The sequence below is a fragment of the Xiphias gladius genome, chromosome 1 (genome assembly GCF_016859285.1).
Source record: "Xiphias gladius isolate SHS-SW01 ecotype Sanya breed wild chromosome 1, ASM1685928v1, whole genome shotgun sequence".
Lineage (NCBI taxonomy): Eukaryota > Metazoa > Chordata > Actinopteri > Istiophoriformes > Xiphiidae > Xiphias > Xiphias gladius.
Genome location: NC_053400.1, coordinates 26,687,119 through 26,715,013, shown reverse-complemented (window position 1 = coordinate 26,715,013; position 27,895 = coordinate 26,687,119). Strand labels below are relative to the sequence as shown.

The following is a 27,895-nucleotide window of genomic DNA, read 5'->3' as shown; positions in this document are numbered from 1 at the left end:
CTTCACAACATGATTGAAACTACAGTTCATCTTTTTTGGGACTGTACCTTAAGGTGAATCTTATCGGCGTGACCTTAATGTATTTTTAAACAGAAAATTAGATTCCCAACTCAAATTTAATATTTAATTTATTTTGTTTTATATTTTTACTGAAATGTCTGTCAAGAAAATCTATGTCATTGATCTGATTTCTTTATTAGAAAAATTCAGTTTCGTCATGTCCTAATTAAAATCCTATACCTGGACACAGTGAAATACTGCACAGTTATGTAATGAATTTTAACTGTGATTTATTTTTATTTGATTTATTTCCGCCTTTTATCTATTGGTAAAAAAGTTCCGTTTTATAAATAAATAAAATTTTACAAAAGTACTTTAAATTTTTTTTTTTTTTTTTTTTTTAAATTTAACCGTTGCCGAGCACCGAATGCCGAACGTTTGCTGTTTCTTAGCAACCTTACCTGCTGGTGCTGGGACAGTAGAGGCGCAGCACAGAAGGTACTAACGCGTGACAGCTAATGAGGAGAGAACAGTCAACCCAGCTACTGTTAATTTTAACGTAGCAGTGTCGAGCATCAGTGACCGGTAATGTAAACGGAGGACTCCGGGTCAGCTGATTAGAATAAAGTTGAAGTTATGTGATAGCGTTGAAATGGGCTGGCTAACCGTCAGGAAATGTTTCGTGTTAGAAGGAGACACGGGGCACCGCTAAACACGTACAAGCCCCCCCACTCCACTCCGCTCCACTGCTGCACAGAAGCAAGATATCCAAACTAAGGGACATAAAACGACCACAAACCACGCAGCCGTATCGTTTGTGGTCGTTTATGTTATGTTAGGGCTATTTTGCGTCTCTTTGTGGTTGCTTTGCACCTCTTTGAAGAGTTTTTGGAACTCTTTGTAGTTGTTTCGTGTTTCTCCCTATTTATTTTTGCATCGGTTTAGTGTTTTTGTCTCTGTGGTCTAAATGAGGACATTTTGAATCTTTTGGTAGCTGTTTTGTGTCACTTCATGGTTATATTGCTTCTCTTTGTGGATGTTTTATGTTTCTTTGTTATTATTTTGCATCTCTGTAGATGTTTTGCATCTATTTGTGGCGGTTCGCATTTTTGTAGCTGTTTTTCATCTCGTTGTGATCCATTTGCATCTCTTTATAGCTGTTTTGGATCTCATTATGGTGGTTTTGCCTCTTTTTGTCTTCGTTTGAGTCTCTGGCGATTTTGAGTCTCACTGTGGTTGTTTTACATCTCTCTCTGGGATATTTGGCAGGTGAAGACCAGGGGCCCCTTGAGCCCCTGGTCATAGTTGATGTTGTACTTCAGTGGTACAAATTTCTAACAAATAAGTGAAAAAATCAAATTATGTAGACCCAAATGATATGGAGAAACCCATGGACCCATGGGACTGATTGGTTATCCGGCCTTGCCTAGACATTAATGGTGGTACCATTACATTGTAGATAGGTTAACGTTACTGTCATGAAAATTTGTGTTTCATTACTATATCACTGAAAAACATCAATTTTTCATTAATGTTAGCTTGCTTTTTGGGGAGTTGCACGGTACATTGAAATAGGCATAATTTCCAGTAATTAGAAATAAATATAAATGAACACAGCTTACACATTTTTCAAGGATTTTGGTGCTCTTAATTGTCGTCTTTCAAGTATTTCAAATAGCCAACCAACCTCTGGACTTTTTCCATTCAGCATTTCCACTTTCCAACTTTTTTTTTTCAAAGCATACTCCCTTTGCCACAGAAAATATCTGCCTATGTGTAATTAATGTTTGTTTAATTTATGTTTTTTTGATGAAGCAGAGTACATAAAAGGTCAAATGTACATGAAAAAAGTCCCTAACCACCTGACTTTCTTCCCAGAAGGGAAAACTGTCCAATATTTGCTTACGGTAAATTGAGAATAGCAGACTTCATGGGTATCCTTTTTGTGTATGTACACAGATGGTTATGTCACATTAATGTTTTGTGCAATGAAAGAAATGGCATTATTCTGTAATCTTATTTGTCAAATTTTGTGATAATGACATTCTCAAAGTATAGTCAGAGAAGAACAAGTGTTAATTTTCAGTAAAAAATATTATTAATTTCTAACAGAAATTACTAAGGCCTGTGTAATAGCGAGTTTTTACCAGTTTGGTGTGATGTACTTTTTCTAGTCTTATTTCCTGTTCTGTTGACACAATTCCGACTTAATGTTTCACTGCAGCCTGGATCCATACCGCTGAACTGCCTTCCACATCTCAGAGGTTTCAGCTATTGAATTATTATGGATGAAAATTAATATTGAAGTCAAATAAAATGGTAATTCAGCCTTATTATTGTGATTTTTTTTTTTTTTTTCCCACTCTACTACAGTGGAAATTTCTGGGATGCTCTGCCGCCAGTCTTTCTAATATAAGCAGCTGGTGCCCTTCAATTATGGTTTCGCAGTTATTTCCCCAATATGGCTGACCAAAGGGAAAACTTGTGTAAAATATTAATATGCATTTATCTTGTTCAAAGTCAGATGTGCTTGGTGTAATGTAAAACAGACTGTTTTAAGTCAGATTTCAAAGATACCTGAACTGTCACACTTTTTATGAAACAGACACTCGCATGCAGACTTGCATTGCAAACAGATGTGTATCGAATGAGACCTTCCAGTGTCTGTGATATTAGATTCCAAACAATCTGCAAGAAAACTGCCAAATGTGTACTGTGTGCCAGGTTGTTTTGGGAATCATGGCAGTACACATAGTTTATCAACATTAGTCAGTCCTTGCGAAAAAGTCATATGATTCACAGCAGGCTTACTTGTCATCCCTGCAGGCTGCGTCGCATAGGGCCTAAGAGCCTGTCTTTGTGTCTTCTCTGTACAATATGTGGCCATGCTTAAAGACACTATCTGATGGTTCTTCCTCCTCAGGTTCAAAGTGACTCCGCTGTGTAAAACTTTACAGAATTTTTCAAATGCGCTGCTTTAGCTTCCATAGAAAGGAATTCCTGATTAAGTCTTGCATGGTCTTTTGATATTTATGCTCTGTGTTCCCTTTGGCATTAAATTGTCTCTTAGCTAGACACTACAATATGATGGTTGAGATCCATCTTCCTGCATCAGATTTCAATGGATTGACTGTTCCTGAAATTCCTTATTGTTAAAATTCATTAATTTTCTGCCATGTTCTGTTTAGTCTTAAACTGAGGAATGAAAAAACAAACTGTCTGACCGCATTTTAAGAATGTTTGTTTTACTGTTGACAGCATTCCAGATAAAGTCCAAAGAAGACTGCCAGCGATACATTATTTTCCTTTGTATTCTGTGTTGTTGCCTGTTCTAAATCAGACAGACAAATGAAAATATAAAAATAAAATATGGTCTTTCAGCTGTATTCAGGCTGCTTGGCCGAAGCAGTCAACTTAGCATTTTATTGAACATTCCCTGGATCAAAAGAATGACTGGTTGACAGCTTTCAGAGATACCTTGCTGACCAGGCGCCCTCCTGGATCTCAGATAACCACACACTTATGATACATACATGCAATGGTTTTTCTAACAGACTTTCCATATTTGACAGTGTGTGAGTTTTTTTTTTTTTTTTTTAACAGTTGCATGGTGTGCTTTTCAGGTATGAAGCCCAAACCCTTTCGTGGCAGAACAAGAACTTGAGTTGGCTCACTATAGCAGCTGGAGATGAATATAAAGAGAAGCACCCTGCTCATGGTGAGTGATAAACTCAAAGTGTGTTTAATGAATTTGTATGTATTCCCATTAGTGCTTACATGTATTCACGTATGTGCCAAGATAATATAAAAATCAAAACTCATAAAGCTCATTATTTTCGTTGGTAAGAATTTTAAGCCAAGTTAAAAAAAAAACCCTCTAAGCATCCATAACATATTTGCAAAAGTGAGTTGAAAATCCAGCTGGCCTAAGCTGAAAAGTTTTCCCTCATAAATAATACATTGGCCTTAAAGCGTTGCAAACCGCCCTTCCTTTTTTATTTAACTGGATACATCTTTAAATGCTTCAAAAGAGAAGGAAACTTCACATCATTTGATTACATGGGTTCCTCAAGTGGTATCAAATCTTGGAAACTCAAAAAGGTTTTGTTTCTTCCCTGTTCTGAAACATAAAAAAACAATGGGGGCAAAAAAACCGTCTTTGCTTAAAGAAAAACCAAAACAACCAAAAAACAACTCAACAGCATGTCTTCCCGAACTATTTGTTTCTTAGAATGTAGTTCCAATTCAATGACCTTAATGTATCAGCAGTGCTCAAAAATTAGTCATGCCAGCATTCCTCTTTTAATAAAAACGTGGCCAAGATTTCAGGCTTTCGAAACAGGCAGTGTATTTGCATGGAATTATGCGCACTCCCAGGAACCCCAGAAATAACCACCGAGGACTATCTGTCTTTCAGCATTTGAAAGACAGAGGGACCCTCAAACTGAAAAACTTTAGTACGGTTGTGCAATTTGCAATATATTTGTTGGACAGATAAGCAACCTGGGTAGCCAACATTAGCCACACAAAGTAATGTTGATACAATATTCAATATGAACCATACTAGACTATTTGTTGACATTTTTCAACAATCCAAAGTTACTCTCATTTTGCAGTCTTTCTAAAAAAGTATAGCCTCTTTATCTTCTCAGCGTGGTGGACAATGTGTCCTGTGACTTCTTTATTAATATATCCCAGTTCATATTGCAGCTTGCAGGTTAGTCTGCAGCAAATTTTGATCTAAAAGCTAGGTTGTCAGTTCACTGACTTCTCTTGGTGCAGTTGCTGTCACAATGTATATTTCTCCCAGCAACTGGAACACACTACTGCATACAGTAGTACAAGAGAAAATGACTCAGTGCACATAACCCTGCTAAAGGGTACTTCTAAAGGACTATAAACACGTAGAACTGATTTGAGGGCAGACGTTTTCATGACAGGTTGGAGTTGTTACTTTACCAAGTGTAAAGACAAATTTGATTCATTAGCCATGGACCATTTCTGATTTAAAAAATATGAACCTCAAGATAACATTAGATTTCAGAGAGGAATCCATCGTCAAACTTGAAAATGTAGGGTGGTTTTGCATCTTTGACACAATGGAGCACCTCAATTCTATGGATGTAAAAATTGCAATGACAACTGAGACATAAACAGATTAAGTATATATGAGCATGAGTCAGTGCCTTTCAGACCAAAAACTCACGTTATGGAAAGCCTAATACCAATCTAACTTTCTTTACTTTCCACATTATATGTCCAGAAGTGGGATACATGCACAAATTTTAAAAGTATGTTCAGTCTCGATTTCTGCCTTGCTCCTGGCCCAGCCAGAATATTTAAAAAATGTGATGTGGGGAGTTGGGGCTAGTGGCAGGAAGACATTTGTGCGGAGCCTTGTGTCCTTACCTTGTGATAGAGTAAATAGTTACTTATGGCCATTTCCAATTTGGAAACCATTTTGGTATTAGCTACCCTGATGACTGTCATCATATTCATAAAAGTGACCCTAACTGACCTGACTCAACTACAGGGGAGACGCAAACAAGCATTTTGAGCAGCAAAAGCATTTTTTGCACAGAGTATGTGTGATGTTGGAAAAATCACCTGTATTAAAATAATATTTGATTAATATCTGATTATTATAATATCTGATTACAAGAATCTGATTATGTGTACAGCACAAAAAAAAATTAAATGTGGAGCTTTAACTCACTGAAAGCAGAGCTTTGCTGAGTTTGAGAAAGTTTTAAAATCATGAATATGTTAAAGGATGGCTATCCGTTTGATTCTGTTTCTTTGTAAGACTTTTGTCGGTGTTGACAATAAGACAACCATCCCATGTGAGGCACCACATGGCCTCTTTTGAATTTCGACTCCAAACATGGCCATACTTGTGGAATCATTCCTCGTGAACTTTCATAAATATGGTGTTGGCTAAAAAAACAATCAATCTCTAATGTCCATTTGGCAAAGAAGTCATCAGTGTTATATTTGGAAACTTAGAGAGACACTGTAGCATTTCACTAGAATCGTATAACTATGCCTTGGGTCCGGTTTGTCAGCTACAGACTTTTTCAGCCTGCAACAGGTAAAAAACTGGGACCCACTTGGAGTGTTCATGTTTAAAAATGTGGTCTGCATATCTACATTGTTCTACCAGTCTGGTAGAGTTTTGGGTGTTGAACAGTCTTATTTAGTCCTGTAGCATTGTATTTGGACATTTGAGGTTTTTGTTTAATTTGTTGTTGGTCCAAAATAGTTTCCTAATGTACCATAATTAAAATGCCCTTTAAAAGCCAGCAGTGCCTGCTGTGTTTTATTACTTCAGTTTCATGGTGACGGAATAATTGAGGGTTCTTTTGAGCCTTAATGTTGTAGGTGAGTATAAACATCTTTTAATCATAATGTATCATTTCTCTGCGTGGATTTAATTCCCTGTCAGGGAAGTGCGTTATTTTGGTGAGTTGGAGGTCCTGATCCTATTTCGCAATGATCTGGTGGTCTGGGGGTTCCGTGCTAAGGGCTGCAAACACAGAATTCCCCAGGTTGCATAACCACCGATTTCCTCTGGGGGAAATTAAGGTTTATGGCCCTGAAATGTATCAAGTTCAGCTGTGTGTTACCCCTCCTCCTCGGGTCCTCCCCTTTCTCCTGCTGCCCCGGGACCACCTCTCCACATCGCACGAGACACCCCAGCTTCTCTCCCTGTTCATCTTCACTGGCCTTACTTTTTCATCCTCCCCCTTTCTGTTTTTGTCTCACTCCCTCCTTGCCTGAAGTGCGCTTCACAGCCAGTGTCAGACTTCCTTCAACCTCCCTGCAGACATTGCCCTCGTCTGCATATGCTTTTTGTAATATGGGACTTGTGGTTTTCTGTGTTCATGCCTCCACACAAATGCAAATATAATACTGCTGTTTTAATGCATTGCAACAAAGAGTAAATCATTATCACTGCATATTTATTCATCCCAGGAGGTCCATCAAACTGCACAGTAGCTCTTTGGGTCCATTTTCGAGCAAATGAGATAAAGAAGCATAGACTTTTAAACAATAACAGTTTTCAAAGCTGATATTGTAATTTGTGAAATTTTACTTTTGCTATGCTTTAAATCGACCACTGTAACAACTGATGTGCTACCGGCTAATATAGAATTTTGGATTCCATTATCATTAACCAATACATTTGACCTTAAGTTATGTCTACATCTGGTAAGCAATTGATTAATTATTAATAATATAAAATAAAAACTATTGAGACATGGTGTTTAAACAGTCTATTTGCATACAGTCAGTGACAACATTACAAGGCAATATATTTTATTGTAAAGGAATTGCTGGCTAGAGTATAGCTAGTGTCATAATTTTGCCATTTGATAACTGTAATGAGAAGTGCACAGGAATCCCACAATTTGTAAAAACAAAAAAATAATTAAAAACAGCATTAAAATGATTTGTGATTTCAGGAGAATTTTATTAAATAAAATCCGTGGGTTTTGGATCAACGTGTAAGTATAATTTATGTGTCTAGCCTGTATGTGTTGCGTCCTGTCTCTCAGCAGTCGTAAGTTCACGTCTGTGACAGTTCTCTCTCATTCTCGCTGCCTTCAACCCCTCCTCTTCCTGCTGGGAATACACAGCCTTGAGTCTGAAATGTGTTTACATTTTAAGCATGTTACAAATTATCTGCTAAGACTAACTTTGCGTGACTTGGCAGAAGCCTTCACCTTGCTCAGATGTTGTTTGGGTCAAACGTATTTCAGGGGTTTACTCTCTCAATTTGACTGTCTTTATCTGACAAGGGTTCTCCAAGCCAGATGTGAACCCAGGCAAAAGGTAAAGCTCGCGCTCTGTGTTGGTATGTTTTTGTGTGCCTGCACGCAGAGGGTTATGTGTATGTACACATGAATGTATGGTGTAGGCACGCTGCCAGTATGTCTCCTATATTTTTATGCACTGACAAGACTCCACTTATTCTCAATACACTATAAACGCAGAGGGAATTAGTGTGACATTAGACCATGTTGATGTATTTTTATAGCCCAATCATAATAAATTTATCCTCGAGTTGTATTACCACATCTCACCCTCCCTTATCAGACTGAGTGATCTTATTCATGGATATCATGTGACGAGGATTGTTTTCCCAAATGTTTCTTTACAATGTGTGTTCAATCTTCTTAAAAACAGCATAAACAGATTTGATTATCTTGTCATTAAATCCTCTAAGCTGAGACTGCTTAATATCTCCGGAGGACTGTGGTGATATCAGAGTTTGAAACACTTTAATTGCCTAATATGTATTATCTTTTTTCTACAGGCTAGTGCAAATTAAAGCATTTAGGGTGGATTAACCTTAATTTTATCAAATGATGTTCAGAGATTAGGTTAGGATTAATCCAGGATCAAAATCACTGCAAATAAGAGATCATACATTTTGTACAGTTCTACTAAACATGAGGCCAAATCAGGCTTCAGATTACAGATACTTAAAAAGATGTGACTGAATAACAAGGTAATCTCCCTTGTTAACGGTCAGCATGCAAGTAGTAAAAACTTGTTTATTTCTCCAGTCTGATTTATTGAGTTAATGAGGGCGTATTGAATTTTTGTCATAGTGTTTCAGCAGAATAGAATTTCCTCTCCATCTTTCTCCAGAGCTCGCTGCTCAGCTTCAAAGCGTCACACGTGGCATATTAAAGGACTGGTCATATGCAGATTTTCTTCCTAAAGTTGCACGAAGCAATATTTTTTACATTAACACTGAATCAAATGACTTCCTATAATGGTAAAGGTTTGCTAGTACTGCCAAATCCAACAGACAAGGGTTGTACATTACTCTGTGTCTGGTGTGAAAAAGTGGTTAGTTGATGTGCTGTTGCCAAAAGTTTTAACATTTAGCAAGGCAACAAGTGCTAGGTTTTTTTTCCTCAAAAACTGTGAGATCAAAGGAAAAAACCCATGAATGCAATCTGTAATATTGTGCTTACAGTTGCACAGTAAATGATTCAACTAGAACAATGCACGTTGTAAGGAAAAGGGATGATGCTTTACCATATAACTCACCTGTTTTATGTAAAAAAACAAACCTTGAATTATACGGGACTGTAATGTTGTAGCCAGTATTCTGATATTGCAGTGATGTCATGCAGAGAGAGTCGGCCTTTAAGATTTACATGAGTGTTGGATAAGTTGTGGTAAAAATAAATGGTAGATTTTTGTGTTAGTCATAATTAGAAAAATTGGGCATGCCTCAACAGAAACTAAAAAAAAATCTCATCATATAAATATATTATAATTTATATATTTCATATGTTTATAATTAAATATATGATCTTTTAGTGTACAGGATTGGTAAATCTAATGGAAAGAGATTGCATAGCATACACATATATTATGTTGTTCACTTTGTATTTTAATCTGGATATCTTTTCAGCAGCAGCAGAATATTTTAGCATTTCAAAATCACACATTGATAATGAAGAGGGAGTCAGTGAGCAGCTACAATGCATTTGACCAGAGTCTGGTTTTCAATGCTGGAAGGAAGGACAGATCAAAACAGGTCATCCACAAACAGATCCTCCTACGTACTCTAATTGTACCGAACAGGCTGTCGTAATCATATTTATTGTGCCTCTGTTTTGTGCGCTCTGAGCACTTGTACCAATAAAAAAAAAAAAGACAAGTCCAGCTTGCTTCAGCACATCTTGGTCAAGCCAAATCTCTCTTCTGGACCTTTATGTGATCCTACAGGTCTCCTCATCTGGCTGGGTGTGGATCATCTTTGGAAAAGGATACAGTCCTGACTGTGCGTAATACATTTTACTATTTTATAAGAAAACACTTAACTGTTTTATAAGGAAATATAATATATAACTCAATATAACAATAACATTGAGTAGACTTAAGGGGTTTCAAAGTTTGTGTACCGGTTGAAGCAATTTCAAATATTTCAGTATTTTCTTGTTTCAGTCTCTTATTTGAGGATGTTTGAAATGCTTTGATGTGCCCCTCTGATATCTGTTACTTTCTCCTATGAAAATGACAACACATTATGGAACGTTACACAGCTAATCTACAACTGAAGGAGAGTGGAGTGTGATGCTGGTAATTAGTTTACGTGTGTCTCTTAACATATATAATATGTGACTGAAATCATACACAGTTTGTGAGTTAGTCCTCTGCTTTTTCACTCCGCCCGCCTCTCCTCCTCCCTGCATTTCATAGGGATGAAGTGAGATGCTATATGCTCCCTCCTGGTCTTCTTCCCTCGTATTGGCCTTCCCTTCTGAGACAAGGCTATGAACATTTCTTTGCCATTTTTAGTCCACTTTACAGAGGAGTAAGCATTGAAGTAGTTTTCTAGGAAAACCTCTTTGAAGTTGCAGTTTTCATTGTAGGTATCCTGTAATGGACAGATATAAAAGCGTTAATACAGTACAATCTGCAGTTGCCAGCATTTTTCTTCGTAATTTTTCTTGTTGTATTTCTGCTTGAATATCGATTAGCTGGAAAGAGTGCATGATTTCTCTCGCTGATGTAAAATATTACCTTGCCTTGCAGCACTCCAGCCTTGTTCATAGAGATATAACGCTGACTCTTCACACCTTTGATTGCCAGTATGCCCCCCTCAGACACTGTCCTGATCTCCAGGATACCTGCCAGACATTCACACAATTAGGGAAATGAGACATTACGGGACAGATAAGACACTATCGTCATCCAGCCTTCACTCCAGCTCTACACTGCGCCCAACATTCATCTTCACTAACAAATGGGATGGGAGTTCCTGTGGTTAATCAGTCTGGGGTCTCTCTTGCTTTATTCAGGCCTTGTTAACTGGCCTGGGCGGCCATTACACAAACCACAACCTATGCCATAGCACATATGGGAGACAGATTAGGCCTCTCTCTCCTGGGATTGAGAAAAATACCTCCTAGCATGTGCTTTGCACGCTACATTTTAGGCCTGCTCTTGAAATCTGTGGGAGACTAAAAACACTTATGCTAAACTAATTTGGTTCTTGATCTTTTTATTATTTTGTTATGCAACTTTAGAACAAATGAAACGTTTGACTATATTTCTGGGGAATATTCCTGGAGGCATTATTTTAATTAGTTATTAAAATATTTTGTTGAAGCAAATAGTACTAGTCTTTGCACTGTAACACAATGAATGTAATGTCTTAAGACTTACATCTTTAAAAATAGAAAGGCAAATCATGTATACAGGACTATTTCTGCATCCCCAAAGAAAAAGGGCTGATTAGAACACTATTTGCAATAGTGATAGCGTATGGTATTTCACCTCCCTTGAAACTGAGGGAGCTAATTACAGTACTTATCGTGCAGGACTTTAAATTAAGAATGCATTTTACTTTCTCATTTAGTCAACAGATAGATGGATTACTGATCATTAGTCCAGTAGATATAAAGATCTACTTGGCTAAATAGAAAATTTTAAATTTCGTCTCACCATAGAAAAAGCTATTAGATATATACTGTTTCCTTACCTCTTGTTATTGAAGGTATTATGTTGCATTACAAATATGGTGACTCATAAAATTTTAACTCAAAAGTCCAAAACCTGTAATATTAAAAGTGAGAGTAACACAAAAATATGCATTTCAAGGACACCAACCAGGTCCAAATAACAGACTTTTAAACACTATAAAAACCTTGCTGTTAATTTTTACATATTGTAGAAAGTCTTTCATTTGACAGGCAGAGGAAAAAGGGAAGAAGTCTATTAAAGCTTTTCAGACTGACATTGAGCATGCCGCATTTTAGCATTTGCTAGATCACAAACAGATGGCGGTCTCCCAATCTTGGAATGTTGTTTGTGCTCTGCTTGCACTTGATATTTGACTTAATATAACTGCCCCTTGACCGTGTGCTCATATTTGTATAACCCTGCTTTTCTATTCCCCCGTTTGATATTATTTATCATGACCTGAGGTGTAATGATCTCAAAGTTCAAATTAACACAGTTATATCTTAATTTGTAAACCCCCCTTATAGATTCAAAGTTGGTTGACCATTCATTTCAGATGCAATTGCCTGTCTCAAGTAGTGTGTGTATAGCGTATATAGTGTATAGGTTCAACTAGTGTGCTTTTATGGTCTTTAAGAAGCATAGCATCTTATAACACGCTCCTATGGCATGGAAGTGCTGTTCCCATAATAGTACATGTAACAGCAAGAACTGTTGGGTCTGCTGTGGAAAGATCGAACACATTTCCACACTTACAAGCACGAACAGGTACGGTTAACATTTTGGCTCTGATGCCGATAGTCTCTGTCTATCCTCAGTTTAACCCCACTTGCTGGCCCAGCCAGTGGCTAAGCAAAGTAACTTTTGGGTAATCCCTAATTCTGCTTTTTCTGAAGAGACCTTGAATGATGCAGACAGCCTTCCAGGAATGCCTTCCAGGAATGCATTATTTTGCAGTTTGAAATTAATGTTAATTGCGTCATTCTAAATGCCTTGTACTTACACGGAGGTAATTTGCTAGACATTACAACACGTAATGTCTGGCACATTAATTTGAATAACGTGTATTCACTTTGTCTACAAACGCAAATTTTATTTAATCAAATTCTGCCTGCACTGAAACTACAAAATTCCCCATATCTTTATCAGATTATCTGTACTGCAGTTTCCTTTATCAAATTACAGTGAATTTCAAGTGAAAATAGGATACAATCAGTCTCTCAGTTATTTTTCTTTGGCTGCACCTGACACCAGGTCTGTTACACCATAATCTGAGTGACAGCAGAGAATGTAAAGACACTACAACCCTCTTAAATATGGTAGTTACTGTCTTTGAATTCTGTTCGCTAGTTTTAATGCTGTGGTTTCAAATTTGTTTATTGCCTGTGTGAAAGTTGTTTGTCAACTCTTTGTTGTGGCTTAAAAACAACTTTTTATTGATATTATTATCACATTTTGGTTAAACTCAAATTAAGCTGTGTCATGCTCTTTCACTTAAAAACAAACTTACATGTGTTTGTAATTACTATTTACCACCACTATTTTGTTAGAAGTAAATCTGTTATCTTATATGTAACATAGGTTTGTTTTCTTTTGAGGATTTGTTTTTACATACACAACAAAATTGTATTAGAAACTATTGCAATACCCCTAAGCAGAACGTACACAATATTTTTTCATATTTCTATAGAGCAGTTGTTTTTGTCTATGTTGCTCATTATCAGTGTTGGCAGCGCGCGACATTTTAGTTCTCTATACAATGCAGATACAAAAGGATCAATGGAATAACAAGATCCGAATTGGAGACATTTTGACTTTTTATCAAAACAACCCTTTTTTGAATACAATAAAGTTAGAACAAACTTGTTGTGTATTTCAAGAGATGAATTCACTGAAAGTAAGCCTATATAACCTATATTTTTTTTTTGCAGAGGCACAGAAAATGCGGAAGCCAAAAATAATGCAGCTCAGAGTTTCTCATTTTGGTTTTTTCTTTTTTGTTTATGCAATCAGCTTTTCAGGCCTTCTTGTTCACTACACCCAAAAAGTATAAATGACTGATTTATTACATATATATCTTCACCACACTTGTCTCTTCAAAGGCTTATTGGTTGAATTTCTGTGTGCCTTTAGCGTGCGATTGTCAGCCACATATGGGTCTATCAATTTTTCTGTCTTTCATTGCCAGTGGTTGCACAAGCATCCTTTCTATGAGGCATCTCTCAAACCAACATTCCAGCCACAGCCGCACTGTCAGATAGGAGGAAATGATAGCTACTTAAAACATCCTCACCATGAAAGAGATTTCCAGTAGTATCTAAAAACTTGAGCTTTGAAAAATGTTGGCTCAAAAGCAACAATTTTAACAACTGTTAAGATACGATTACCATGGCTAGCAAATAATATGAGCCATCCACCAGTTAACTAGAATGTATTATTTGACAAATTTTACTTTCAGTTTTATGGAAAAGTAATTTTGGACTAGACACTGTACAGTGTCTGCCTCTGTGTGAGATGTCAGTTGCTAACCATAGGTGCATCAGAAGGTGAATATAATTTATAATAATTCTTGAATTTTATATTATTCATGTTCATGCCAATTCTTTGTCTAAAGATTTCCTGCGGACACTCTAAGTTTGTGGGAAAGAAAATCAGGCTGAACAAATGTCAGTCTGTGACAGTGTGAACCCAAGGTCACAGAGGCCTGGTACCCATCAGTCTCCAAGACCCTTGGGTTTACTTCATTACAGCTTGTGTTTACATGATGTTATGTTTTAACGAGCCAAAACCCCCCCACCTGCTTCATTTTACCTTTGTCACTTTGGCTTCTCTGACAGATACACATAACCCATTAACACTATGATTACAATACGGAGAACTCTGTAAAATAACACCTCCCACGTACGTCTGTCACCTTGACAGGCCAAAAGTTCGTAACTGGTTCAGTGGAATGATTTCACAACTAAACTCTGCATAGCAGAATTAAAACATCTCAAATTCTAGGACTGAGTTCCCATCTGAACTCAAAGTATTTCCCATTTGGAAACTATATTTTTGTGTTTTGTTTTGTTTTTTTAAATTGCTGATACATGCAGGGGAACTTATAGTGAGCCATTGGCATTATAATTAGACATAATGAGTCATCCTTACTGTAGCAGTCGGTGGGATCTTGAGTCCCATTGATATTGCCTTTGTCATCAATTGTCAGGAACCATTGCGTGCGGCTGAACAGCTGTCGGATACGAACATCCCCTCCCTCCATGTAGTCGTAGTTCCTGGTGTGGCGCTCATGTTTGGAGCAGTTCATGATGGCGGCAAGTTGCTCTGGAGTGCAGTCACTGTACACCACACACACGCTGCCAAAAAGGAAGATTGCATGCAGATACAGTCCCGAGAACGGATTTTGAAGGTTCCATGTCAGCATCCATTTGCGCATTATAATACAATGCAGTGGGGATCAATGAACAACATACTGAAAAGTGAGATAGAGATCTGTGCACTATCCCTCAGCCCTAGCGACCCCCGGACTCCTGCTTTGTGACCCTTGTGTTGTGAACTCCTGGTCCCTGTCTCGGCAGCAGTCCTAGTGGGATGTGGAGACAGGGCAGTTGTAGAGGAGACTTTCTGAAGGTGGTAGGGGTTGGCTGAGGCTGGAGAGTGGTCTGAGGAAGAAGGCAGCGATATGAGATGATGTCTCTCTTTCCTACTCAGTGACAGTGCGTGTTTACTGCTCCATTCTCTTGGGACCATCATCCAACAAGGGACGTCATAATCCAGTTCAGGCGATGTTATGCACGATGTCACTGTAAAAAAAACAATAATAATAATTTAAAAAAAAAAAGTATACCTGTTTGGTTTTAGGTAACGCAGTTGGAAAAAATTGTTATACTCGCAGGTACACTTACAAATTGAAAGAATTTTGTTAAGGCAGCTTCAAAAAAATAATTAGATGACTGCTGGGATTTACCCAGATCCATAGCAGAGCTCCCATATATTTTCAAACAACTTTCAAATAGCTTCTGGTTTTCTGTGTTCATACGAATATATAATGTACATTTTCTAGCAGTAAATCAAAATTTCTGATGTGTACTTTGACAGACACGTGTCTCCCTGACATGGGACTCTGAACAGTGAAATATTGCATCAGTGCTGTTGGATTGCTTCACAAGTCTATGGTCTGTAATCTCCTCTGTGTCAGAATACATACGGTACATACTTTCAAGCAAACCAACTATACTGCTTGTCTTGTTAAAAAATAGTTTATAGTTCATAGTGTAATGACTTACATGTTTTCTGAGGGATGCGAGGAGTTGTCAGAGGTGTGTTCCAAGAGTTTTAATTTGAAGCCTCTTTAGTTCTACAGCTGTAGTCTCAGTTGTACACCAAGTCCAGTAATGCAGTAAAACGTAACAAGAGCTGGGAGCTTCTGTCAATTCCCATGGATGTCTCCCTGATTCTGGCAGGCTGACTCTGTGCATCTTCCACTGTCGCTGTGCACTCTCCTTAGATAAATGCCTCCCGCTGACCTCACTTGAGAGCAATTAGATCCCAACCAGTCAGCTGTGCCTGGGTGAGATGCAATGAGGAAACACCCTCTGCCTGCCTCTCTGCTGTCACTCACCCACTGGACATGAGAGGGAGCTATAAACTCTTAGAATAGCAGGCTTTCCTTGGTATGCACTCCTAAATACTTTGTATGAACACTTACTCTTGTAGAACTTACTACAATCTGTCTGTCTTTACCAAGAAACATTTTGCACTTTAATAGTTTGGTGCTGTGCATGTTACTGATCACACAGTGTCTCACATCCATTTAACTGCCGGTTAAGATATTTGCTCTAATGGCTGAGCTTTGAAGAATTTCTTCCCTATCATTTTAAATGTCACGATTAATTAGTGGTTTTACTTACCTGCACTGAATCATTGGTAAGGATTTATTGACTCAAGTAAAACACTTCAAAGACACCCTTTAGTTCTCATTCTTATTGAGTTTAATAGTGGGAAGTAATAAGTTATGGCTGACAGGTATCCATCAAAGGGGAGAAAAACAGAGGACATAACTGCTCAGAAGTAGTCATCTCCAAGTCAGGGGTCATGCACTCTTTCACTTTTCGTGTTTGTATTTAAAGGCACAATTTATTGCCTTACATACCTGGCCTTTCCTTGGACTCACTACTTCAAAAGTTTATATGGGCCCTAATGACGCGCTCCCCTGGGGAGGTCAGGGCAGCAGGCCTGAGAGAGAGGGACTTCTGGCTGCAGCAGGTCTCCTTCTCATCTCTAAACTAGTGGTCGTAAAGACCTGATCTATTAGGTGTCACTCTGGAGTGTTCATCTGTCCCTTGTATCACCTCAGAGACCGTTCACACTCGGGACTTTTGGATGCATAGTCCAAGGGAACATCACTTAACATATTACTTCAGGCAGCCATATTACAAATACCAGAAAACTAGATGTTAAAATTATGGCATTTTCATAAATTAATGTTTCAATATAAATAGAAATAGTATTCCATTACACTCTGTACATGTACTTTGTAGGCAATACCTTGATAGAATTCTAAATAAAAAATAATTTAAAAAGGTGGATTGTAGTTTATGAGAATTTTGAAGAACCTTTATCCATAAGTTGCCACCTTCTCATGGTGGAGGGGTTTGCATGACCCTAGGAGCTACATTGTCAGGGGCAGATAGCACCTGGTAGGTTCCCCGAGGCAAATTGCTCCCAAGAGAAGGGCCAGACAAAGCGATTCCAAGACCCCTATGAATTGGCCTCAACATAAATGAGTGACTTTACCTGGAATCGGGAAACTGGGGCCCCTTCCTGTTGACAGGCCTGTAAGGGGAGCTTGCAGGTGAGTTAGTGGCTGGGCCCGGTCATGCTCAAAGCAATGCAGGGCCCCCTTGTGGGCTCGCTTCCTTTGAGGATTTGTGTTGGGTTATAGTGCCATACCAGTTGGGCTTGATGCCATGGTGGTACTCTCCGAGGATTGGATTCAGATTCACTTCCTTGTTTGGGAAGGAGCTGAAGTCAGTGGAGCCAGTGCAGGAGACTGAGAAATACCAACTAGATGTAGTTGGTCTCACCCTAACGGACAGGACCAACAGAGCAATGAAATTTGTAGATAGGGGCTGAACTCTGTCCTTTTCCAGAGATGCCTAAGGTGAGAGGCGATGGTGGATTTGCGGATACAAAGAATCCCCCGGCTGAGTATTGCTGTGTTTTAGAATCTTGCAGAGAACTAGTGTGTCGCCATTATGCATCTGTGTGTTGCAGAGTAGAAGGCTATAACTTTTGTCTGTCTCTTTGCGCTCTGCCGGTGATGTCCTGGAGAGGGCGCTGACTGACACACCTTCTGTGGAGAAAGCGTAGCCTGAGGAGTTAGGATCCCAAGTGACGGACGTAACATATCTTCAGGTCTTCTACATGAGTAAAATTGAGTGTAAAACTGGTAGGTGGATTTGAGTAGCAAAGCACTCAAATTACTAGTCTATCTATGTTCTGTCCCTCTGTCCCATAAGATTGTAGATACAAGCGGTTAACCATGCCCCAAATATACAGATTCAGGCACTGAGATATACAAAGGAGCTCAGACTAGAATTGTTGGTCCCTCATTTTGAAACCAGCCGTTTGAGGTGAGTCAGGCATGTGATCAGTAAGTCTCCATGTGGAGGCATTTCTGGTTCCAAATTAGTGCAGACCCAGAAAATGCTTGAAGGATTACATATGCTATCTGGCTTGAAAACACTTTCAGGATAGAGAAGGACATTAGAGATTATTTCCCCAGTGGGACCTGTATGCAATGTAAAATGGAAGGTTGGAAGGCTATGCCACTCAACCACTTCGATTCCAATAAGTGTCTCCCCATTCTTATCAGCAACCTCTTCGGGGAAGGTGACTTCCGGTACTGTCAGTCATCCACATGCTGACCATTTCAGTGCATTTAGTATGAGACTGGAATGCTGGAAGAATGGAGTGTATGTATCATTAGATAAGTGGTTGTTCAACCAGTGACCCTTGTTGTCACCTTGGGTTGGGGTCAGTGGGAACAAGGAAATTAGTTCTAGGGGGACCACTTGAAATTTGTAACAACTTTGCTGTCATAATTGAAAACCGAGTCATGTGAAAATGTAGAGGTATAAACTTAGCTAGCTGAAAGGTCCAACACCTCTTCCATTGTTGATTGCAGCAGTTAAATATACCTCTTTGTAGAGTTCTTACGAGAGCCCCGAGTTCACAGGTTAAGGATGACATCATTGACCTGTCCATAATGAGGAAAGGGGAGACAAGGAAGCTGTAGACTTAGCAGACTTCAAATTTTCTTTGTTCTTGAAAGATTTTTCAGCTTACCCATGTTTCCATTGCTTTGACTTGCAACATATCAGATTAGCAGTTAACCTCTAAATGGATTAATCATCTCTGATACAGGAACTTGTTTTTCCCAATCATTTATTGCTAAAGGTGGTCACCTGTTATGCTTGTCAGATTTCTCTTACTGTTAGTGTTTTTGCCATCTGACCTCTGATACCGTAAAATGATCTCCCTGAGGACTTACTCTCATCTATGACAGATTTTAAATCACTCCTTAAAACACATCTAAAGACACTGTTATTTTAGCTATCTTTTGTTTTTTTTTGTTATCTTTGTTTTCTTCTATCTTTATCATGATAATGATAATTATCATTATTATTATTATTATTAGTAGTAGTTGTATTAGTAGTGGTAGTAGTATTACTTAGTGTAATAGAAGTGAAATTGTAAAGCACTGCAATGCCACAATAAAAGCATCATAAGGCTACTTCACAGGCCTACTAGCATTCCTGGAAACTCAGACTTGAATGCTGCATACTTCCTCGGTTGACATATCATGTATATAGTGAATGTTTTAAGAAATTACTTGTACTTGAATCTTTTGTGTGTGTGTGTGTGTGTGTGTGTGTATGTGTGTGTGTGTGTGTGTGTGTGTGTGCGCAGGTAATTTGCTTTTATAGCTTTAATGACGGCCTGCTGCCGTTCAAGGATCAAAGACGCAACACTGTCTGGAATTTACAGTAGCATAGGAAGTGCACTGGCCGTGAGGCAGGCGCACTAGACCTGCGTGAGTGAGCCATTCCCATCAGTCTGTCTCGCTACTTCATTTATCTCTCTCATTCTTTCTTTTTCTGTCTGAGTTATTTGTTGTTTTGAGGAGTGGAGGTCAGCGTATAAAATCTTAACAGTCCTTTTAATTAATTCCCATTGTTAAATGTTATGTTGAATTTTGTTGAAGCCAGTAGCGACTCAGTGAGGGTTTAGATGATTGCAGTGTAACACGCAAACATGCAAGCTCACAGTGAACTCAAATCTCATTCCAGCTCCAAATTCAAACTAACCTCCAGCTCTAGTCTCAGAGTCCTGCTGTCTGTCTTCCTGCTTCATTCAGCAAAAACTCAAAGTGACATTCAGTTGGCCTCATTGCTGCTTTTTGTGTATTTGAAGTGTTTTCTTGGGCTTATATCTAACTTATCTTACACCATTGTACCATTTTACTAGGTATCATAGAGATAACTAAAAAAAATGTAATTGTTTCGGTAGTTTATTATTCTGAATGAAATACAATGTTGTAGGTTTTGTCTTTCTGGGAAGTTTTTTTTTAATTATAATGTTGTCTTGCAAATCACACATCACTTCATTGGCTGATGGCTCACCAGATAAGCAGTTGTTTCCAATCCCTCCTATTCAGGATAAGAATATCGCTATGTGATTCATCACTGTGTTGTATCTTAAGAACCTCTTGGACTGTTAGCACGGGAATCAAGAATTTATGATAGTTTCCACTATTACTGCAGAGACATCTGCCTACACACAGAGTCTGCTCTCCACACTCTAAAAGCATTCCTGGAGAGAGAAGAGCCTCTGTGTCTGTATGTGTGTATGTGCTCTTTACCCTGTTTTATAGTGATATGACTGAATTATTCTGGGAGAATGGATTATGTCTAAGGTCAGCCTATTCTTAGCACTGTTTTAGACTGTTTGGGTTTAGCTTTTGCTTTCTAAATTCCATGATAATTGGGGATCTCTAGGGATGGAGCCTCACAACATTAGCTCCAACTATAAATAACCGTAGCTTACAAACACACACACTGCACACTCACAACACGTGTGCAGATGCGCACACACATACACACACACACACACACACACACACACACACACACACACACACACAACGAGCAACTTTTTTAGTGCATATTTTTGTATAATAGCAGTAAGTTGAACTGCCTGTAAAGCCAGTTGAGTTCAAAAAGTAAAAAAATAGTTCATTTCACTGGAATCAGATCAGAAACAAAATACTTAATTCGTATGAATTGCTGTGCTTTTCCAGGCAGTATCATGTCTGTCCAAAGCCATTATCAATTTCCCTCAATGATATGCAGCCAAAAAATCGATTTGATTGATTTGAGTGAGATGAAAAGTAATATTTTCATGGTCAGAAAAACCTACTCTCACTAAATAAGATTTGTTTTAGTTTCCTATCTATTTATTTCAGATTCTTTTTTTTGCTTTAATGGTTTTATACAGATCAGATGTGTCCAAAAATGCATTTTTCACAAGTTAAATATCATCTCAGCAAAACAACAGGTTTTAAGTGTTGAAGCTGTACTCACAATTTAAGGTAGTGTACAAGGGGAATAGTGAAGCTTTGTCTGTGCAAGCAGCCTTTGCAGTATTATGTTAACACACCACGCGTATATACATTGTCACACACACACACACACACACACACACAAAAGCATTGCCACTCTTCACGTCTCTTTGAAGCGTCTCTTCCTGGGTCCTGTTGACAGACTGAGTGTTAGCACAGTAAAAGGTGACAGATGGTCACAGCTCAGGTTGTCACTGCTGCTGTCTCTGCCTGGTCTGAGGTGTGAGATAGAGGTTGGTAATGTTCCTTGGTGTCCTTCAATACATGCGTTTACCCACAGGGATTTCTTATGAATGCGACCTGAGAGTACTGAATGAAATATATTCAGTCAGTCCTGATGTTAACATCACGCTGAGGGCGTTGTTTGCTTTTGAAATGTATTGTTATCCTGTACCCACAGGTTAAGTATCTAGATTGTATCAGAGTGACAAATCTATATGCACAGAAATTAAGTAATGACAAAATCAATATATTTTAAAGTTTGTGACATCATGTCTAACCAAATAATATCCATAACATTTCTGTTCATGTTGGATAACAGTGTACTTAGTTAATGTCTGTCCATACACAGATGATTATTCAACAGCACACAACTTAAAAAAATAAACAGATACTCACAGAGTGTACATATATGAAAACAAAGATCATTTCATTTGAATTTTTGATTTCTTTTATTCAGTCAACAGTTGATAACCGTGAAATGTCAGTCAATACCTGATAATATCACTGTAAAAATTCACAGCACAACATGGCTCCACGTTACTGTGGTAAGAAGTAACTGAGTAAAAATTAATTCCACACATTTTCTGTATAACATGCATGGATTTGTTGGTAGGCACACCTCATGATGTTGTAGGCAGTTGCAGTGCATTAGGGCCGGTGTAATCGGCCATGTTAGAGAATGTGAACCTGTGTTGTGCTTGACCGTCGGGGGAATATGCTGATCCCATCTAATGCAGGAACAGCTGTTAGGGATCACAGACTTAACTGCTCACCATATCTGTTCATGTATCAGAAAAAGCAGAGCCTTACTTATAAAAACATGCTCTGCTTTAGTGGCTTTAAAGGAGAAAGATGCTCTAAAATAAGCACTTTGAGTTTCTGATTTAGAACAGGGGACAGTTTACATAGAAGCATCTAATTCGGTTTGTATTTAAAGTGTGATTCATAAATGCATGACGAGAAGATACCAGCTGTTGTCTGGAGTATAAATGAGTCAGTTTGTGCAACCTTTAATTTTTTATTTGCTGTTGACCCGTTTCTTTGTAGGAAAAGAACCTTGTTGTTACCCCTCATGTAATGTCATATTCTCTTCTGACACATGGAATTTCACTCCTGCCATTCTCCCTCAGGTTGTGTTTGGCTTGCACATTTGGCTTCTGGCTCAGTTCTATGGATAAATGCCCTGCTGTATATACAGTGTATATATATTTGAGTATCTGTGCACATGTTTGTTTTATGCTCAAAGCAGTCCTTATCACTTGTGTTTAGGGTATTTAGTGGTGACAGTCAGCCTGTGTAGCCATGTGTAGTTTCCACTACTAATTCCATTACTCAGTCCAGTCCATAATGTGTAGACCTTAGTTTTTAAAAGCCTGGGCCGAGGGAGATATAGAAGTTGAATAGAATTTGTGTTTATTGGTGAACAATGAATGGATTCTTGAGTAATCCTCAAAAAATGACATCAAAAAAGGGGATATACTAGGATATATTTTCACATAGATTTAGAAAACGACTATAGTTTTTGGTCACACAATACAATTTTGAAGCTATATTTATATTTCATATGCTTTATATATGAACAAATGCAAACTAGTCCCCAGAACATTGTCAGACTATTACCAATAAACATATTGTTATACCCTTGGGATGAATGAGCTTTTCAAGGATTTATTACTTGGACTGCCTGAATGTTTTGAAGACATAGAGAGACACCAAACTTTTACCCACATTAGTGGCTTCACTCTATGTCACTTGGGCGGATGATCCACCAGTTGGGTCCTGACTGAAATCCTGTATTTATTAGATAGATTATAAAATTTTGTACAGATGTTCATCGTCCCCAGAGGAAGAATATTAATGACTTTCATGATCCCATGACTTTTCCTGTAGTGACACCATGAGTTTGAAATTTGTGGTGTGTGGTTTGAGGGAGGATGCCTTGAAAACTATTGGGTGGATAATCCCCCTCAGATATGAACTATAATAAGTTTGGGGATCTCTAACCTCTCCGCACCTGCGGAAGCCCACCACCAGCTCTTTGGTTTTCCCTGTTGAGTTCTGGAGGCATAGGTTAAATGGCTGTGGTCACATCCACATGAAACACCTCTCAGTATTTGTTAACCTCCATGTCTGAATCTGAAGCCTATAACATTTACGGTACAATCGACTCTAAAGTAAATTGTTTCATGGAAAATATGCTTATTGAGAAAACCATAAAATACTTTAAAAAGCTAAATGATAAATTCCTTGCCAAATTTAAACTACACGTCAAGGATTATGAACATGGAGGTATTACTGTTTTTCTCTTTCTTCACATCTAGGTGTAATATTTAATATTTTGAGTAAAATTACATCCAGATGCCCATAGTTTGACAATACTATAAGTTTTGGAAAGTACATTTTTGTGTCCTCTGATTCTGATAGAATGGGCTGTTGTATTGATAAGGATGACATTAAAACAGATATCATCATTCACATGCATGAGCAACAATTAAAGAGACTGCTACTAAATACTGATTTTAGCTTTTGAACTAGATAGTTCTGATATTCTAACTATCAGCTGTCAACTAGTAGCTTGTTATGTATAAGTCACAGTTACGCAGCTAATCGAATACAATACAATAATACAATACTACATACATTTACAGTTACACACATTTAAGGCTATCTCCCAATATATCAGCTTTTAATTATTAGTATGTTCTGAGTTTTGTGGTCTTATTATTACTGACAAAATATCATCACTGGCAAGTTGAGTATCAGAACTGGTCTATCCAAATGAAATCTGATCATAATTACTCCCTGCAGCCATGTGTTATCTAAAGAGAGTTTATATTAAAAAGAATTATCTGAAATTAATACATCAGATTAATACATCACATTACTACATCACAGTACTTGAGATTGCTGTCATTACTTTTTTCAGAGCCGCAGTTGCTTTACTCTTTGACGTAAACTACTTCCAGATGAGTGTCTCATTATTACTGAGTCTCTGTATCTTTGTCACGTTAGCTAGGTCTGTCTGTGTTTCTCTAGCCATAAAGCTGGAGTGCAGGTTGTTTTACAATAATAACATCTTAAAACCCCTGCACAACATGCTTTTAAAAACAGGCTAACAAATCGCGTGGTAATAAAATACCATGCCTCATCTAGGTGCAGCACATTCTAGTCTAATCATAAAAAGTCAGGGGGGGATTCAAACAGCAGGGTGCAGTGATAATATTTGCGAGGTTCAAACATACCAGGCATATTAACTTCATGAAAAGACCCATGCATGGGGCTTCACTGAGCTAAATGGGGCACTTAATGAACCTGGCATGAATCTGACATTGGAGGGGGAATGTGAAAAGGAGGGCTGGTGTACTGGGGGGCTTGGGGACAAAACTGTTTTACACAGTCTTTCTAGAGTTGTTCTTGTGGGGCTTGGTCACTGAGATTTTTTGGACGGCTTGACATTGCTATCACTTTGCATGCAGTCAAAAGTCAAAGTCAAAATTCCTTTATAGGACCTTTCAACAACAAGGCAATTCAAAGGGCATAGTATGCTCTTCGTTCACATAAGATGGGTTCTGACATTAAAACATCCACTCATATATTTACTTTCATTCATATTTTATTAGGTAGATGTAAATGGGTCATTTATGAATGTGTTTTAAAAATATGAGCCATGCTAGCGGCTGTACTGTACTACTTGCATTAGCATGCTAACACATTCAAAATGACTGTTAACAAGCCTATGTTTAGCAGGTATAATGTTTACTGTGTTCATCATCTTAGTTCAGTGTGTTAGCATGCTATCATTTTTCTAATTAGCACTAAACACAAAGTCCAGCTGAGACTGATGGGAATGTCAGTAGTTTTGCAGGTATTTGGACATACACCAAAGTATTGGAAAAAACAAAGACCTGAGGATGACGCCAGATAAAAAGTCATAACATTACCAAAGTTATTACAATTCATCCTGAGAGGGAACCTGAAAGTCTGTACAAAATGTAATGGCAATCAATCCAATAGTTGATGATAAATTTGACTCAGAATCTTATATCTTAACCTCATGATGGCGTGAGAGGAAAAAGTTCGGGAATCACCAAAATCATTAGGATTCATCCTATCCCAAATGGCACTGGGCGAGTGGCAGGGCACTCCCTGGACAGGTCGTCAGTCGCCAATTAACCTACCCGGCATGTGTTTGGACTGTGGGAGGAAACAGGCAGGCTTGGGGAAAAAATGCATACACAGAAGGGCCCTACTCAGGCGGCTGGCAGGTTCAAACCCTGAACATTCTTCCTGTGGGGCCTAATGGCCATCCCTAGGGGCCATTCTGCTAGAGTGACTAAAAATATGACAATGCACGCTGAACCTAGACTTCTCATGGCAATAGAGCATACAAGCTGATTTAAATATTCTGTAAGTGCTATACGAAGGTAACCTGACTTGCTTGAAGTTCTTCAAGATGTTTTGGCTCTCATCCAAAAGGCTTCTTCAGTTCTGAACTGAAGAAGCCTTTCGGATGAGAGGGGAAACGTCTTCTATGCCAGTTTTACTGAACAAATTGTTGTTTATAATCAACTTCCAGAGCTCAGATAAGTATACTATTCTGTGCACACAATAATATATTTTTCCATAAGAACTCTGTCTTACAACTTTGACTCTTCATCTGGCACTGGGCAATGAAAGTGTATGAAGTTTTAAAATCCAAAAATAAAATGTGGGCCCTGAAAGTAGATTCACTTAAAACAAAAAACAAAGCCCAAAAACAAAGAAAGAAAGTGAATGCTCTGTGAATCACTTGTATGGAACAATTGAGTTGTGGTGTGGTTTCGAGTTGTTACAGACATACAGACAGCAGGAGAGGCCAGGGAGGGAGGCAGTGAGTGGAGACACCTCCAGCTGGTCATAAGGCACACACACACGCATGTATGCCCACACACACACATGCACACGCGCGCACACACACACCAAACACACTAATCAGATGTCCTTCACTTCTTTATCAGTAATGGTAATTAGTAAAAATTATAAGCGGACAAAAAGGACTCATGATCAGAATTAATCTCTCTCTAGTGAAAGGCCAAATAAAATTCCTTCTGGGGCAGAGCTCATTTTGGATCCATCTGAAGTCCTCCTTAATCTTCTCATAGCTACTGGCTTTAGTGGAGCCATAACCATAACACTGAGTCACTCACCTCTTCATTGGCTTCTGAGAGGAATGTCTGTGTCATGTGTTATGATAGAAGTTAACAAAAGCCAGTATTTCGTGTTTTATTTTCATAACCCTCATTACAAAAGGCTGACAAGTTCATGGATTCATGAGCGCATGCTCACTCACACACACACACACACACACACACACACACACACACACACACACACACACACACACACACAGAGTTTATATGGAAGACTTTCTCAAAACATGGAGCAAAACAAATGTCTTTTATTAAGTTTACATCTGTTGCTTTAAACACTGAACATAATCACTGTTATATTTACACGTTTATTTGGATCCACAAGTTAGTCATCATTCATGAGTATTTGCCTAACTGGATCATCTATGCAGATGTTATTTCTAAGTCAATTTGTGAATGTGTTTGAGTGCGTGCAAATACTGAGGCTCGGCCACGTGGTTTTATTTTTGACAAGTAAAGCACCCCTCTTTGTCGCTTTTAGATAACTGTGCCTTTCAATCTCTGTTGTGCCTCCTTCTCTGTCTCATTGTAGGATGGATGTCTTTTTAATGGTGGGGATGGGAAAAGCAAAGCAGAGCAGAGCTGGAGAACGGGAGCTGATGTTGGAAGGAGAACAGACCCATTACCCCTATGAATTCCTGATAGCAGCTAACTCGCCAGGAAGTTTCTCTGTCTGCCTCATGTGATGGCCTTTAGCTTGCTAGGTTATTAGCTGATGATTTATATTATGGCATTACACCAGGTTTTCCTCCATTTCTCTTCTCTGTAATCCCATCTATCTTTTTGTCTCGTGACCGTCATCTCACACTACTCAGTGTCACTAGCTGAGCATTATTCTAGCAAGGTCACAAGTCAGAGTTTCTTGGTGTTTCATTAAAGTCCTCTGTCACCTGGGAAGCGAAGGCATGTCAAAAGGGGAGAAGAGTTTTGTAGCTAGACAGAAATAGATGAAAAAGCGTTGTTCGTGTGGAGAGCAGGTGTTGTTTGGAAGAAGGAACCTGGTGCGTGTTGTGTATGTGCATATGTGTTTAGGTGTGTGTGATCAACGGAGACCCTTGGGAGACAACATGCATGCAAAAGGCCAGGACACAGGCGAGAGGAAATAACTTTTGTGAGCAGTTATGTCCTGAACTGGCCTGGTTTTTATAACCAAAGGCTTGCTGCCGTTGTCCTTTGGAACAAAACAAACTACTAAACCTACAAGGGCGGAATATGTTTATGTTTACTTGTGACATCTGTTTTAGGGAATTATTAATAAAAAGCACTTGAAACATTTACTTACCTGCCATTCTGCTTAGTAACAAAG

General features: G+C 38.5%; 1 protein-coding gene and 1 long non-coding RNA gene across 2 annotated transcripts; one reads left to right on the top strand and one right to left on the bottom strand.

Annotated features, from left to right (window-relative positions):
• Positions 1–512: 512 nt before the first annotated feature.
• LOC120790733 lies at positions 513–27,895 on the top strand. The gene is made up of 4 exons (XR_005707575.1): positions 513–585; positions 2,225–2,319; positions 3,624–3,718; positions 27,122–27,895. It is a non-coding gene; the product is annotated as an uncharacterized LOC120790733 (long non-coding RNA).
• On the bottom strand, positions 9,379–16,063 carry fgf7 (fibroblast growth factor 7). Its single transcript, XM_040128546.1, has 4 exons — positions 15,780–16,063; positions 14,644–15,296; positions 10,552–10,658; positions 9,379–10,405 (listed from the first exon to the last, which is right to left on the bottom strand). The coding sequence occupies exons 2-4, from the start codon at positions 14,927–14,929 to the stop codon at positions 10,190–10,192; spliced, it is 609 nt and encodes a 202-aa protein (XP_039984480.1). The 5' UTR covers positions 14,930–15,296; positions 15,780–16,063; the 3' UTR covers positions 9,379–10,189.

Coding starts and splice junctions, on each gene's coding strand:
- fgf7 (XM_040128546.1), bottom strand. CDS start 14,929: ATGCGCAAATGGATGCTGACATGGAACCTTCAAAATCCGTTCTCGGGA. Junction 10,659..14,643: donor AGATCCCACCGACTGCTACA/GTAAGGATGACT, acceptor AATGTCTGGCAG/GTATCCTGGAGATCAGGACA. Junction 10,406..10,551: donor CTGGAGTGCTGCAAGGCAAG/GTAATATTTTAC, acceptor TGTCCATTACAG/GATACCTACAATGAAAACTG.